Source organism: Spinacia oleracea, chromosome 5, assembly GCF_020520425.1.
Source record: "Spinacia oleracea cultivar Varoflay chromosome 5, BTI_SOV_V1, whole genome shotgun sequence".
Classification (NCBI taxonomy): domain Eukaryota; kingdom Viridiplantae; phylum Streptophyta; class Magnoliopsida; order Caryophyllales; family Amaranthaceae; genus Spinacia; species Spinacia oleracea.
In genome coordinates, this window is record NC_079491.1 from 40723582 (window position 1) to 40741031 (window position 17450).

At 35.8% G+C, this 17450-nt stretch overlaps 1 protein-coding gene and 1 long non-coding RNA gene across 4 annotated transcripts; one reads left to right on the forward strand and one right to left on the reverse strand.

Annotated features, from left to right (window-relative positions):
- The first annotated feature begins 8299 nt into the window (after positions 1–8299).
- Positions 8300–12965, forward strand: LOC130462062 (uncharacterized). 3 transcript variants are annotated; one of them, XR_008922193.1, is made up of 4 exons: positions 8300–8786; positions 10794–10879; positions 11964–12047; positions 12128–12965. It is a non-coding gene; the product is annotated as an uncharacterized lncRNA (long non-coding RNA). The 3 variants fall into 3 exon arrangements; XR_008922192.1 differs by having other exon boundaries at positions 8313–8786; positions 10794–10889; XR_008922191.1 differs by lacking the exon at positions 10794–10879 and having other exon boundaries at positions 8333–8786.
- A 1100-nt stretch (positions 12966–14065) lies between these two features.
- On the reverse strand, positions 14066–16177 carry LOC130461464 (uncharacterized). Its single transcript, XM_056829578.1, has 4 exons — positions 15435–16177; positions 14920–15235; positions 14224–14681; positions 14066–14129 (listed from the first exon to the last, which is right to left on the reverse strand). The coding sequence occupies exons 1-4, from the start codon at positions 16175–16177 to the stop codon at positions 14066–14068; spliced, it is 1581 nt and encodes a 526-aa protein (XP_056685556.1).
- Positions 16178–17450: the final 1273 nt, after the last annotated feature.

Here is a 17450-nt window from a genome sequence, read left to right on the forward strand (position 1 = left end):
AATATCCATGCATTCATCCATTCATGTCCTAAAACGAATGGCCCAAGTAAAATATGCAAGTATTTACATGATTTATTAAAAATCACGTTCATGTAAACGCGTCCTAAAAGATTAATCAATTCCGAATTATTAATCCTTAGAATTATTCGAATCAAAAATTAATTTAATTAAAATAATGGTGCCCTACGAAAAATAATTAAAAACAATTATTTTAAATAATTTCATTTAAACGGCTCCCACTTAAACCAATATTTAATTTGGACCTTATAATTTTAAATATTTAAACTCGCAGCCCAGTCCAAGCCAAATAAAATAAAATAGTCAAAAAGTCCACCGTTAGCCCCTTCGTGCAAAAATAAGCCCAAAGCCCACAAATTGGGTCTTGAAGTGAAAGAAAGCAAAACCGCACAATAATGTGTATCTTGGGCTAGGCAAGCGCCCAGCACATCGACGCGCAGTGCCATCGCACCAATGTGTAGGGGAATACAGTTAAACATACATAACATGTGCGGAACATCCCCAAAGCTAGGAAACATGTATAAAGTACAGATTAAGCATACTTACATTTGAAGCGTGTTTTCCCGAGTATAGTATCAACGAACACGAACAAAGGACACCAATTGTCGTTCCTCTATTTGGTTCACCGACACGTTCAGATCCGTCTTGATTATTGTAGCTTAGACAACATACAAGAGAGTTTGATTTTTCGGGAAGAACAGTTTTGAGTAGAGAGCAAAACTGAACTACGTAATTTGGAATTAGGTTAGGAAAACCTGATTGTATGTGTGTGTGAAAATATAACCAAAATTATTTTTAAGTGTAACCGGCCAAGACACAAGGCCTTGACCGGCCACACATCACACACCGCACGCACAGCCGATGCGCACGACACACACACCGTAGGCCGAAGCCCATAGCGCATCCGAGCCGCATGGGCCGTGGGCCTTTGCTTGCTCGCTTTTGTGTTGTTGTGCTTTGTGCGCGCTTCCTAGTCCAGGCGGGTTGGCTTGCTTGCTGCGTTGCGAGCTCGCTGGCTCGCTGGCTCGTTGGGCCTTGCGCGCATGCGCGCTTGGCTCGGCGGGCCGGCAGCTCCGATGCGGCTCGTATTCGCGACGAACGCCTTACGGATATTATTTATCGTATCGTTGTAATCCCTTGTATATTTACAAAGTTTATTAATATAGTTTTACGAATAATTAATTATATTTAAATTATATTGGTGAATTTTAGTAATAAATATACATATTTAATGTATATTAATTTATTCAAATGCATTTTAAATATTTTAAGAATTTATGAAATCAAAAAAATAATTTTAGAATTTTATTTTGAAAAGAATTCGAATTATAAAACGATTGAATTTGGAAAAAAATCCTAAGAGGTGTTGAATTCAAATGCTATACTAAATCCTATTCCTAGCCCAATTGGGTAAAGCCCAAAATAATAAACCCAAAACCCTCTCCTTTCTTCTCCTTCAATTTTACGTAAAAAAAACAAAAAAATTAACAAACACTCTCTCCTTCATCAATTCACGTGAACTGCTACCCTCAAACCTTGCAGCCGCCAGCCACCGCAGTGACCACTGCCGGCGCTCCACCCCTCTGTCGTCCCTCTCTGCCTGTACCGCCGGTAAATTCTCTCCTCCCTCTTCTCTTTATCCTTCTCTTTTGTTTTCTCTCTTTCCCCCTTAACTGTTGCTGTGTTCGACCAGCCTCCTCCGTCGCCGCCAACACAACGCCGCATACCCTTGCCGTCGGCCTTTGCACGGTAGTTCCTCCTCCCCTTTCTTCTCTCCTTCGTTCTTTCTCTTTCGTTTTCTTTTTTTTAGCTGCTTATACCGTGCCTTTGCTTGTTTGCCCAGCCACCACCACCTTGCTGTCGTCGGCGCGCCATCGTGTGCCGCCCTGCCACACCCTTGTCGCCGGCCGTTTCCCTCTCTCCTCTTTGATTTGGTTAATTTCTTAAACCCTAAATTAATCAAATGTTTTTAATTATGTTTTCTTAATTTAATTTATGTTTTATTGAATTAAATTTATAGTTTCATGATTTAATTATGAATTTCATATTTATATGTTTTGCATAATTAAATTATTAATTTTCAGATTATATAATTTGATTGAAATAAGAGTTTGAATTATTTAAAGTATTAATTTTAAGTTTTTAATGGTTTTAAATCATGGTAGGATGATTGTGGATTATTAAATTTATTGTTTCAATGTTCTAAGCATGTTTTTTGGTCTTGGCGAAGCTTTTGAACGAGTTTATAGTGCTGAAAATTAAAGTATGATGTTTGCGAAGAGTTTTCAACGAATTTCTATCTTTAATTCAATAATTGTTATGCTAGGAAATCAAATATTCAAGTTTTGATATTGGGGAAGGTTCTAAATATGTTTAGGATGTATTTAGAATGCTTTATTATAATTGTGGATGATTAGAAGTTGATTGGGAATCTTTGTTGGTTGTTTTAGGCGGAGAATTCTTTGTAGACGACTTTTAAAAGTGTTAAAGTGGCATATCAGTTTGTTTACACAAGGTACGTGCATACCTGTTTGTTTGTGAATATGGGTTATTGTTGAAACTATGTTGAATGTATGTGTGGACTGGTTTATGTTGGAAATTTTATGATTCAATGTCGTTGAATGAATGCATTGAGCATAGAACTTTATTATGAGAATTATAACATTTTAGCATGGATTATTGTGTAAGCATGTCAGTTAGGAACTTTATATTATTTCGTTGTTCCCTTTTAGCATTTCACTACTTTATGAGGGCCGAGGACCTTGTTTAGTAAGTTGAAACCTTATACCCATATAGAGGGGTTGATCATTGTTAAAGGAAAGGTTGAATTAATTGGAATGATTTCTTGATTGATAACTTTGTGATCGCTTACCTAATTCCAAGATAAAAACAGTTGTGAATACTTGTTGATTTTATGATTTATGTGATTGTCGAATCATAACAAAGTATTAATTGGTAAATCATGTAAAGTGAAACTGAATAGCAATAGCTTTAGACTGTGCACGTCTGAAGTGACGGACAAACAGGAGTTGGGGTTCATGGTGGTAGCCCATGGCCTTTTCTGGGACCGGATTGATCACCGTGTTCTATTTTTATTCAAAAGTTCCTCGATATCGCAGGTCACTGAGTTTACGGAGTCGCGCCCGTACCTCGTTTTCCTTAGTGAAGCTTCTAGTTAGACAACTCGGTCCATTGACTATTTCAATTAAAATAATATTATTGTTATAAAAGTCTTGTCCAGTCTAGCCTAGTCTAGTCAAGTGTTGTCTTCAAATTAATATGTTTTGTTTGCCCTTACTTATGTTTTATTAGTATCATGTTAGGATTGTTCGTTTAATAGAATCATGTTGGGATTATTGTTGATTTAGTATGTAGTACTCAGCTTTGCTGATTACGTGCTTTATTTGTGTGTGTTGATCATGGCTATGCCTTATTGATCCTGTGATGACCCATTTTGGTGAGCAGTCTCTAAGGATCAATAAGCATTATCCATCTACAGGTTTGAAGATGATGCATCATTGGGATCGGGATTAGAGAGCTTGTATTTAGTTTTGATTCGCTTAGTTGACTTGGGTTTGTTAAATTGAACTTTAAACTTGTCGTACTAGCTACATCACTTTATTTTCGTTGATTGGTTTTGGATTTTACTCTGTAATTGATTATTTATAAACCTAAAGATAGTTTTATGTTTTCCGCTGCAAAATTCTGAATAAGCCGTTACGTTTTCACACGGGCGATAATACTTTGATAATTCTCTATAGTTATATTTATAAAAAGGGTTATTTTAGAAAAAGTAGAATTGTCGGGGTGTTACAATCGTACAGGACGAATCACCGTCGTACGATACGATTATTCGTTTCGCCTAGCTTACGAATATTCACGATACGATATACGATTCCGATGCAAGGTCGTATCGTATAATACGTTTTTCCAAACTAATTCCCGAAAAGCTATTAAATGAATTTCCGATTCATTTAATCCGGTGATCTGTTACATGTCATTGGTGTGACCTTATAGGTTCAGTCAAGAGTAAGTTGTGAGCCTAATATAGATTAGCTAGAACTCACTGATCGGAAGCATTGCTCCAGCTAGCTGTTCCGATCACTTGATCTTACTGAATTAATTGTTCGCAATTAATCTGAACCTTGGTATTCGACTTAATGCACCTTGGGTGAAGGACATATTTCCTTCACAATGCACCCACGCGAGGGCGCAAGGCCCAACGTGCAGGCACGAAGCATCGCATCGCACAGGCACTCACGCCCATGCCGTTGCTGTTGCTCTCGTCGCTGCTCACTGCCTCGGCCCAACGCTCGCTGGCCTTGGAGTGTGGTGTGCCGCGAACTCGCCCAAGGGCTTCTCCCAGCTCAGCGCACAGCCACAGCCTTTTCGCACCAAGTAGGCAGCGCACACAAGGCCATCGCCTATACTGCCTTCGTGTGTGCACCTTCCCCTTTCGTCTCGCACGGACAGCAGCCCTTGCTTCGTGCAAGCAGGTACTCGTCCGATTATTAAAAAAAATCAATTTTAATATCCGAAACTAAAAATTGCACAAAATTTTATTTTTTTCATAATATTAACAAAATTAATCATTTTAATTACGAAAAATAATGTATTAGGTGATTTTATTAAATTTTAAACAATCCAATTCGTGAAATTTATAAATCTTGGCTAACATATATTCAAATTTAATGTACGGTAATCATCAAGAAAAATTTGAATGATTTTGATCATTCAATACAAAACTTTAAATCGTTCTAAACATTTAAAAATTAGATTTTTATCAAATTTGGTTTAGGTGATCGATTAAAATTAACGAATCCAATCAAAATTTTAATCCATGAATTTTTAAATTTTCCATGTAAACATGAAACAATATTCCCCTTCTCACCTAAATAAATTTTCAGATCTAACCAATTAATAAAATTAATTTTCGATCTAAAATTCATTAAATTGGGTAAAAATAAAATTAGGGTTCATGGTTAATATTCATTAACGAAAAAATTACCATAACTTCATAATGTACCCAAGAACAGTAGGGAAAGATTTCAATTAATTCCGAGTTCATTAGGTCGAGCAATTAATTGAATTTCTTTCCAAATTTAATGATTTAATTCATTAATTAACAAAAATGCCCAAAAAATCGCACTTCGGGGCCTATTTTTGAGATTCTGTTCGCATGAGATGATCTTAAAACGCCGTTTTCAATCAGATTAGGGTCAGAAAAATCGAATTCTGACATTTTACGAATTCAGAATCACTTTCTACTACTTATCCAATAATCTAGAAATAATTTGACAATTCACGAAAGAATTCAGAAAAAATTGACAATAATTATCACAAACATATAAACATGCTAATAAGTACTTTAAATACATGTAGCTCATTATACCACTGTAGGGGTTTACAGTTAAATACATAACATGATAGCGGAATAACCCCAAAGCCAGGAAGCATGTATAAAGTACAGATTAAGCAATACTTACGTTTGTAGCGTGTTTTCCCTAGTTCAACGAATCACGAACATGAACAAGAACTCCAGATGTCATTCATGTACTTGGTTCACCGACACGTTCAGATCCGTCTTGAGATCGATGGCTTAGAAATCACTCAAGATTGTTTGCTTTTGGGAAGAACACTTTTAACGGAGGCACATAGAGAATTAGGGGTTTTCTGTCCTTAGGTTAGAATCGGATTAGGGTAGTGTGGAAAACAACTTGTGTGTTAGGTTATTATAATAACCTATTAAGTAAGTATGCCAATCGACCAAGCCAAATCCTAGCCGGCCAGCCACACTTACACACACGGCCATGGGCCTGCACGGCAGTGGGCCTTGGGACGCGCCCTTGCCTTGTTGCGTGCAGCTCTCATAGTTAATATTCATGAACGAAAAAATTACCATAAGTTCATAATATACCCAAGAACAGTAGGGAAAAATTTCAGTTAATTCTGAGTTCATTAGCCCAGTCGCATATTGGCCTTGTGCGCTTGCGTCCACGGCTCATGGGCTGCTCCTTGTATGCTACGAATTTTCTTGCAGCAAATTCTCATTGTATCGTACTTGACGATCCAATTTCTTACAATACGATTAATCGTCTGGCTCAGTCCGATGTTATATGCAATACGATATGCGATTACGATCCAACGTCTTATCTACGTTTTTCGAACTAATTTTCCAAATAGCCATTAAATAAATTTCTGATTCATTTAATCTAGCGATCTGTTTTATGTCAATGGGTTGACCTTGTAGGTCCAGTTAAGAGTAAGTTGTGATCCTAATGAGGATTAGAATTCAGTGATCAAAAAAATTCTCCCAGCTAGATGTTTCGATCACTTGATCTTACTGAATTAATTATTCGTAATTAATCTGAACTTTGGTATTAGACTAATGCACCTTGGGTGAAGGACGCATTTTCTTCACATTGTTCAGGCCTCATTGAACATATGTATTTCCGCACACTTGTTATTTTATTATGTCTTATACAAGTTCTTACACCAAGTAATATTTCACTGCATAATCCTTGATCTTAGTTGTAGACTCTTACCTTTTTTCTGTAATATTGTGGACCTTTGTAATGTCTATTCTTTTATATTTTTCGACCTTATAAAATGGATCTTATTATTATTTTGGGTGCTACTTAGGTGGCATCTGCATAGGCATCGAGGGCTCAAGACTGATAGTCATTGGCAAGGGATTCTACTACTAGAGCCGTGGTTACCAGCTTGTTGTATTCCACTCCATATTTGCAGTCTCTTCTTCACTTATTTCTTTAAAATATGTTTCTCACATGGAAATAAAGTGTTACATGACTCTATGGATACCGTGTTTAGCATTTTAAGTTTTAGCTGACCGAAGGAGAGCCTTGAGGTGTAAACTTTAAGTTTTTTTTGATTCACTTATTCAATTTATGTTTGCTGATCTGTCTGAATGTTTTTTCCAGATTTTGTTAATGGAGTTCCCAAAAGAATTTGACAGGGTCTAATTAGCGATGCTTTACATAGTTATCACAACAAGTGAAGACCTGAAAGATGTGAACTTGTAAGATTTTTCTTCTTGGAAAAAGTTATAAATCATCCCAACAAATGCTGTCAATTGTTGCAGATTACTTGGATTCGAGTTGCGGGTAAGAAATTTGGTTATAAGCAACCATTTAACCATTTTCTACTTAGATGTTACTTGAAATTTTAACACGGCTAACATTTTGTCTCATAATGCCTGTGCAAATATCGGGTCTAGTAACCACATTGTTGTTATAAGACATCCAAAGCTTGAAACATCAGAAGTGATAGATGCTTTGAACGTATTTTCAGAGAACCTGTACAATTGTAACAAGCATTTGTGTCATTGTGAACTCTTAAGTCATGAACCGCAATAGATGAATATAAGAGTTTTTGAAGAAAAGCACGTCGGCACCCAGTGTTACAATGTACATTATTTTGACTGGAAATTGTCTACAACGTTCTAATTTTAGTGTGTTGATTTGAAATTAAAAGAAGTACTATATGACACAGATATTTCATTATTTTTCTATTGTTCTTTTTATCCTAATGTGTTGACAACATTTCATATGATTTTATGTTATGAAACATTGAGCCATTTATTTGATATGATAGAAATTAAATTGGAAGTTACATATATTCAATTTTTTTTACTATTTTTTTTGTGGGACCAACATATATCCCGCTATATTAAATTTATTTTTTTTACTAATTTTTTTTAATAGCAACGCCTTTTAGTTCAACGCTACTAATTAATTTAAATTAAATTAGTTGTTTTTGTAAAAAACATCCCGCCATAACCAGAGCTTTAATAGCGCTTCTGTATTGAATGCAGCTAGGTGATGCAATATTAACAACGCTTTTGAAAAGTGTTGTTATTCTTTTCACAGTGCTGCTAATTAACAACACTTTAAAAGCGTTGTATTTAATTGAAAAAAGCGATGTTAGAATTTTATTGTGGTGTAGTGCTTGTTCTTGTTCGGTTCGGGAGCATCTAGGGAAAGCACGCAACATTAATTATACGTGACTCAATGTGCTAATTGATTATGTGAATTTACTTGGATTCTGACAATTATGGTTTTATTCATGTCAATTAGATTGTTCATAACCTAACATATATCATGTATATGATATCTATAACAACAAAAAGGTCAAAAGTGTTATTAAAACAACGCCATAAAATGACATTTTGTAGAAGTGACCTCCCACTTTCCCACAACCGCTCTTCAACAGCCTCTTATCAAGGGTTACATATACATCAGAAACCGGTAGATTAAGGACATCACACTACTTGAAATGACACATTTAACAACCAATCTTTAACGACGGAAGTAAAAAACTACTCGTTAAAACCGAGAAAGTAGAAAAAGTTAAGAAATTAACGCGGGTTATCCAAAACTTTTAACAAATTAAGATAGAACCAATTTTGTAACTTTTGTTTCGTCGTTAATTCATGTTTAAAGCGGCTAATAAAATTCCACCAAACTCTCCAAAACCTAAATGAAAAACCATTTGTATTTTTCTATATAGTTTTTGGTTCTCTAGTTCTCTATTCTCAAATTCCATGGCGGCGACTAGCGTGGGCTCTCTTACCATAGATTTGCCGACAAAATTACCTTTCCATTGAGGGATTCACGATTTTTTAAAGGCGGAGGTCCAGGTGGTGGCGGTCGTTTCTGGTTAGGGGTTGCATCTGGAAAGGTGGCAGTATCAAAGAAGGTGATGGGAGCTGCGGTGGTCGTAGCTTTATATGGCGCGGAAATACGTTAGTAAGTCGATTTCTGCTTGAATCTCGCTTTATTCAAGTTACAATCCTAATAGTTTATTTTTTTGGTTGAATTTACTTTGTGTAATTAGTTAATTATTAGTCAATTAATCCATCATAATTTTGCAGAGTTCAATTAGTTTTAAGAATTTCGTCATGGCGAAGTTGTTTACATGAATTGAAATCTACAGATAAAGTCCATTCTCAAAGAAATTAGTTTGCAATTTATCCATTAAATATTTTTATTCTGGTCAATTGCAAGATGAATATAGAAATGATAGAATCTTGTGGTTTCTCAAATCCAGTCGATTTCAGCTAATTGATCTTTCACAAGACTATTGTTGCCAACCCAGAAATTTCTACTAGTGTTGTGTCAGAGTTGGTAGAAATTCCTAGATAACATCCATGGCAATTGGCATCCACCAACTATAGGCAGCGATATTGATTTAAAAAGAACACTAAAAGTGTTAATAAACTTATTACAGGTGTATAGAAACTCTGTTACTTTGGTCATATCGACAGATTTTCGTATGATCCCTAATTATGGACTTACCTTTTGTTCTTTAGTTTTATAATTATTGACATGTGTTTAGACACATTGATTCCTCTTGCTTATTCATATTGATGGAGCAGCTAATTTGGAGTTGGTTACTATCCCCTAGTTACTACTTAAACACTTAAATATCGGATTGTAATAGATTATGTGCCTAAAACTTTGTTTACATATTATCGAATTCCATTGGAGACCTCAGAGTGATTATGTATCTATATGGTTGTGTTTCAGGTTTGTTTGTCCAACTTTTTTTTAGCTACACAATATCTTGAACTTTTCCTCTAGAATGCCTATAAATTATTACAGATTTTTGATAGAAAACCCAACATATGCTTTAATTAAGCCCCTTAGAGCTGATCATTGATTAACAAATTGGAGTTGTTATAACCATTCACTTGTTACCGACTATCAGTAGGCTGCAAGTGATGTATATAATTAGCCATTTGTATTTAGTTTACTTGCACATGCTTGTAGGATTAAGTAAGACACAAAAGCTAGCAAGATTCAGTTTCGCTTCAAAATCTTTCAATAATAGCTACTTGGCACTACTTGCTCGATTCTTTCACTTGTTACTGAGGTTTCTGTGTGTTCTGTGCATACCTCTTTAGGTATTCTCTTTGAGTAGAAATTATAACTGTAAGTTGGTCAAAATTTAAATATCCTCTTTGCATTTTTTATTTCTTGTTGCAATCTCTTTTAACGTATAATCAATATCTTAATGCCAGTATGCAGTACTTCATATATTGGTCTTTCTATATAAGGACCTTTATAGCTAGAATTGTAGGTTTATCCATGACTTTATGTATTTGTAAGCTTTTTAATAATAGGAGTTAGGATAATTAGTTTGTAGACTTTGATTTCACCATTAATATGTTTCAATATGTTGAATTGTTCGTTAGCTTTTGATTGAAGGTTGATCCTTTTCTAGGTATGGATAGTGTATTGCTAGCATCCCCTGGAGATTCGATGCCTTTAAGAAACAGTAAAAATATATTTTCGATTGTGAAAACTTTAGCTTTAAAGGAACCTCATTTTATATTTGGCCTTACAAAATTATGCTATAGAAAAACCTGCCAATGTATCTTTATGAGTTTTGAATAAGAAACAAAGAGAAAATAGGGGATCTGATACTGTTGTTTTACTGATGCAATGAAGCAGAGAAGAAACCTTCTTTATTTTGGCTTACCATCTCCATGATTTGCATCATTAGGTTATTTCTGCCTTTAGCCTGTCCATTATAGCATAAGTTTCTTGTTGTCCTCAAGGGGAGGCTTCTCAAATTAAATGTCAAATTCATTGTTCCTCACAACTGCTGTAGTTGTAAATTGTTTCAAACTTTCTGCATGAAATTTTAGTTGATTTTCTGAGCTTCTGATCAAATACAACATTCCCTATTATTTTCATGGTATGTAGTTATAATATTAGTTTAATGAATAATCGTGGCCAATTTTCTAGCAGTTGAGGAGCTTGAGCATTATTCATATGCACCAAAACTGCGAGATTGCAATAAAAAGAAATTAACGTACAATTGAAGATAGAAGCTGGTAAAGTTAGGTACTTAATTACTTCGTTAATCATTGTCTGTAGTAAAAGTTAATTTTCCTCCAAAATACTCTTATGTGCTTAGAGGTTGTTGGTGCTCAAAATCATCAGGTAACTTAAAGATGGTCAACCATTACATCAATTTCTAAAAGACTTCAATATAGTTTTTTTTTTATCATTGTTTAAGGACAAACGTTTTTTAGCATCAAGTTTTAAAAGCTAAACATGTTCCAAGTCTCTTGACTCTTCTTCCTCTAAATATTTCTGCTATTCAAGTGTTTCTGTCAGAAACTTTTAATATTAAGGTGCCTTATCTTTCTAATCTGCTCTATTCATTATGTTAACAGAAGAATAACAAGTCATGTCTGAGGTTTTTTTTGAAGTGTTTGATACTTCAAGATTGCTTTTGTTCCTCTAGGGAGCGTCAAACTAATATTTTGAAAAGAGAATTTGGATGGTCTGGTTGTTCACTTCAGGCAATTGAACTTATTCCCTGATAATTTTACAAGTAGACTGTACCAGCTATTTCATTACACGCCTACAACCCTTAATGCAGAATACCTTTTCCAGTGCACACTGCTAGCTCTTACTGCCTGATGTGCTATTATTGAGATTGTCCCATGGTCTGTCTGTTCATTGTTGAGGTGCAGAGGTTGGCAGTATTGAGCGCTCCTATAGTTACTTTTAGTATACAAAAACCAGACGTTCCATGAATTAGTCTAATTCCTGGACGCAGATCATGATATTGTTGTATGTTGAACCGATTGAGCCTGTCAATTTATCTGTCAAATAACACTTAAAGATTCTGTTCTCAGATTGTCAAAACAAAATCTGTCAAATCATGATTGAAACAAACAAAATCATGCCCGACTGAAAGTATTGAAAAAAGTTCCATGTCATTATACCTTGCAAGTTGTGATTGAAACTTCTACATGACTTGTATTTTATGAAATTAATTGATTACAAAGGAATCTTGTACAGTTCTTCCTACGCCCATTATAGTCTGGTTACATGACTTGGATATGTTACTAGTCCTTGCTTCCAATATTCCATTAGTAACATTACTATTTGAATTTTATTCTGAAGGTGATTATGTTTGGGGACAAACTCATGCCGTCTGAATGTTCCCTCATTGTTGAAGAGGTGAAGCGAACAACATTGTGTTTTCAAGTAAGTCTCAAAACCATGTGGATCTCTAGGTTCTATTCTGCAGATTAGCCCGGGTTTATTTTGATAGTTTCTTTATGTAGTGTGCTCACGAAAAGCCAACAACTGTGCCTCTGGTGAATCTGAAGGCATTACAAAAGGGTTTCCTACAGCTTGGATCCTGGCGTGAATGCTCTAAGAATACCTAGCATGGACTCTGCAGGAATGAGATAACTCTTGATCGTGTCAAACGTAGACTTAATATGGTAAGAGGTGTGAATAATGTATATAAGGTTCGTTTTCTTTACACAATGTTTTTTTCTCTTGTTGTTCTTCAGCATTTCCATTTTTCTTTTTTATATCGTAAAAAATAAATTGTATCTTCATGCTCTGGTTATCTTGTACTATCCAAGTGCACAAGTAATAGTAGCTGAGTATATCTTCATCCATTCTTTCGAACCTGATAGATCCATTCTTTGGTAAGTGGGGAGGTTATGAGTGACAAATTTATAATACTGCTACACAAACTGAAATATTTCATCCACAGCCTGATCCAAACTGATGCTGCACTTTACTCTATTTTTTGCTTTTCTCCTACTAAATGCCAAGGTTATGTGTTGTAGGAGGAAATTCAGAAAATAATGGCAGAAGAACCAATCGCGTGGATACGGTACAAGAAGAAAACAATGCACTTAAGAGCCACAAGAGTTCAGTTGAAGATGAACTTAAATCATTTAAAGAAGTGTTACTACAAGGGCTTAAGCCTCCAAGAGAGGACACTTCAACTATTTAGATTTTATTTTGTTCTATTAGATTGGACATGAGTTATTTATTTATTAGTTTTTAGAATTTAAAGACAACGAGCTGTGATTGTTGGGTTCACATAACTTGAAGTTCTATTGTCAATTTTTTTTTGAGTAATGAAATTTTCAGTTGTTTTTATTGATTGATTTATAGTTTTGTATATTGTTTCACAGAGAAAATGTAGGTGTTTTGAAGAATGTAAATAATGTTATTATTATAGTATTAACTTCAAAATAGTTCGACGTTCTTGCCAAAAATTTAATTTTTTTTACCGTTAGAATGACATATTAGGATGGTTTTTTTTGGTCGTTATTGCTTAATTGTTCATCGTGAATAAGTATTTAACGATGAAATATCATGTTGTTATTTTTTAACGACGAAATAATAATTCGTCGTTAAATTTTAACGATGAAACAATAGTTCGTCGTGAACTTTTAACGATGAAATCCTAAATTCATCGTTAACAATTAACGATGAACCCATAATTCGTCGTTAATTGTTAACGACGAAACGATACTCCGTCGTTAATGGTTAACGACGACATGATGTTTCATCGTTAATCTTTGTTAAATATTAACGACGAACATCGTCGTTAAAGCCAATAACGACGGAACCTGTTACAACAAACATCGTGTCCGTCGTTAAAGGTTTTAACGACGAAAATTGAGGCTTTTTACGACGAAATTGTTCGTCGTTAAATGTCCTTTTTCTAGTAGTGTCATCAACACACAAACAAAGCATTTCATATTTTCTCAGCTTTCCTTAGCTTTAGCCTTAGCGCTTAGTTTTTCCCTATGATTAGTAACCTAGCAGTAGTTCGTAGTTTTCTCCATGTATTGAAGAACTTCAAGCGGTTAACGTCAGTGTAGTTTCCAAGCATTCAACCATGGAGGTACATTTATTTATAATTTAATGTTTGTCTAGTTTTTTATTACACATTTCTTCATAATTTAATGTTTGTCCAGTTTTTATTACATATCAATCAATGATTTTTTTTTTCCTAAGCAAGAGAGAAATATATTAATAGAGCAAACAATACAACTTAAGCTAAAACCAAGTGATACAAACCAACTAGGTTGGACTCTATCAACAAGGAATTAGCAACACACAGCTATACAAGGCAACACAAACAAAACAAACAAGCCAACATGCCCATTACAAGGCTAAAAACCAATCATAATCTCTTTTGCTCACAGATTTTGGCAGAATTACTTGGATTCTGCCCCTAACCAATTGCTTCAAACTGCCCACAGTGTGACTAATAGTGGGAATTTTGTTGTCCCAGAAGCTTGCATTCCTACTCTTCCAAATCAGATACACAGCATTGCCAATAGCAGCAAAAATGACTTATTTTATGAACTTAGAAACACTAATATGGCCAGTCTTCCTTACTAACTGATGCAGATTACCCTTCATGGGGACACCCAACCAATTTTGCACGGCCTGAATAATTTGGCAACTAAATGGACACTGAAAGAAGAGATGATTGTGATTTTCATCCTGTAACCCACAAATCAAGCATAGAGCAGATTGACTAATGCCAATTCTAGCCAGTTTAGCTGTGGTCTGAAGCCTGCACTGAACAGCAAGCCAACAGATAAATCTGTGCTTAGGGGTGATCAATCTGTTCCAAACCAATCTATCCCAAGGCACTCTAGGTTTCACACCCAAAAGTTTCTCATAGACTTGCTTCACTGAATAATGAGCCATGCCCTCCAGTTCTGCCAGAGTAAAACACTGCTTGAATTTCTCCTTAGTGTCACAAATTTGCCTCCAATACCAACTAGCAGAAGAGCTAGGTTGGTAATCCCACCATTCCCCATCTTTGAGATAGACTAAAGTAACCCATTTGATCTAGATATTGTCATGCTTTTTGACAAGAGCCCAAACATACTTCCCCATGAAGGCAATATTCCACAATAAAACATCCCTAAAACCTAAGCCTCCATACTGCTTGTCACAAAAAACTTTATCCCAGGCTATATTACTTGGTTTCTGACTGAATGCTTGTCCACTCCATAGAAATGCTCTACATATCTTCACAATGTCCTGCAGAACTCTTTTAGGAATGACATAGATCTGATCCCAATACATAATTGATTAGCTGTATTCTGGCAGTGTAAGAGAGGTTTCTTGAGCTCCAAATCTTAATCCTGGTGATCATTTTATCCACTAAATGCCCACGTTGAGCCACAGTAATCTGTTTAGAACATATGGGCACACCCAGGTACTTAAAAGGCAAAGAACTTCTGGAGAAACCAGAAACATCAACCACCCTTTGGACTTCAATCTCTGGCATACCATGACAGTACACAGAAGACTTCTGCTGATTTGCCTTTAAACCAGCTGAATTAGAGAAGAGCTTGAAAACCTGCAACAGAAGAAGAATGGACTGATAATCACCCTTACTGCAAAGAATCAAATCATCAGCAAAACAAAGGTGAGTGAGCTTGATCTCCTTGCATCTTGGGTGAAACTGGAATTGGGGTAAGTCACACATTCTGTTCAAAATCCTAGACAAGTATTCCATACATATGACAAACAACAGTGGAGAGATGGGGTCCCCCTGCCTTAAACCTCTCTTGGATTTAAAAAATCCATGCATACTTCCATTCAACATAAGAGAACATGGGAGTAGTAACACACTGCATCACTATTTTCACAAAAGAACAAGGGAAATCCAAATAAGTGAGCATTTCTTCCAAAAACTGCCAATCAACTGTGTCATATGCCTTCTGAAGATCAATCTTCATTAGGCAGCTAGGTTTAACCCCCTTCCTTCCATAATGCTTCACTAAATCTTGAACAACCATAATATTATGAACAATGAACCTTCCATGAACAAAACCACCTTGATTCTCCATAATCAGATCGGGTAACACTTGTCTTAATCTCCCACAAAGAACTTTTGTAATGCATTTATAAATGGTGTTACAACAGGAAATGGGTCTGAATTCACTCACATCCTTTGGACACTTAGTCTTTGGAATGAGAGTGATGACAGTGTGGTTCACTTCCTTCAATAGCTTCCCATTCTGTAGCATGTCAAGGATAGCTGCAATTACCTCATCTCCAACAATATGCCGAGCATCTTTATAAAAATAAGACCCGAAACCATCTGGACCAGGAGCTTTGACTCCTGGAATAGAGAAAAGAGCATTCTTCACCTCATCAGCAGTATATGGGGCATTTAGTATATTTTTGTGATGATCCTGACACACAGAACCTTGCTGAACTATTTGTTTAAGAACAGGAGCTCTATGGTCATGAGTGCTACCTAAGAGCATTCTATAATAGTCTAAAAAGGCTTCAGAAACCTCATCAGCTGTGTCTTTCCAATCCCCATTCATATCACAAATACTATAGACTTGATTTTGCACTTTCCTAGCCTTGATACTTTGATGAAAAAGAGCAGTGTTTTCATCCCCTTCTTTAAGCCAAGCAACTTTAGCTTTTTAGCTTAAAAAGGCAAGATATGCCTTGTGTTTATCTTTATATTCTTGTATAGCTTTCAACTTTGCATCAGCTACATTGGGATCAGTAGGATTGCTATGCATAGCACTTTGAGCATCCACAAAATCTTGATATGCCTTTAGATCAACAGTTTGAACATCAGTAAACCCCACTTTATTCAGATTTCTCAAGGCTTGTTTAACTTTCTTTAGTTTACTAACCAAGCTGAACATTTTATTTCCAACTATGTGAACATTCCAAGCCTTCTTGACAGTTTCTGAAAACACAGGTGAGCTTTTCCACATTGTAAAGTATTTGAAAGGTTTTCTCCCTCCACCACTCCTAGGGTACACTGTTAATAGACTAGGAGAATGATCAAAATGCCCTTCAGGCATGAAACAGACTTCAGCAGCTGAGAAACACCCTTGCCATGCTTGATTAGCCATGAATCTGTCTATTTTTTAGAATACCCTATTAGTGCCTTGCTGCTTGTTATTCCAAGTGAAAAAATTTCCCACACTTTTGATATCCTCCATTCCACAAGCATGGATGCAATTACTTATATCAACAATATCACTCTGTCTTACAGGGGCCCCAATTCTTTCATCTACTGCCAACACACTATTAAATTCACCACACAAAATCCAAGGATCTTGAGTGTTAAGCAACTTTGAATCCCTCCATAACTCCTGTCTCAAGCTAGAATTATTAAAAGCATAAATGAAGGTACAATAAAAACTATGCATGCCACTAACTGGAGTAACATGGCATTGCACAAACTGACTAGAAGCAGCCACTATATTAACTGCGAAACAACCAGATTTCCAAGCTACCACAATTCTACCTCCATCATGAAAGCTAGAATTGCTTGTAAAACACCAGTTTGCAAACACTCTTTGATAAAGCTTCCCAAGGTTTGAGAGCTTTGTTAGGTTATGATACATATGATATTACATAAATCATGCGGAAACAACCATTAACCCAGGAATACATATTATTTACACATAATCATATAGCATAATTTAGATGCATACTCTTTGTTGCGTGCCCTCCCTAGCTGCGCCCGAACCGAACAAGAACAAGTCTTTAGGACTCCAAGTGTCGTCCCTCCGTAGATAGTCCACAGCACGTCCGGATCCGCCTTAAGATTGACCAACTAGAATCGCCCTT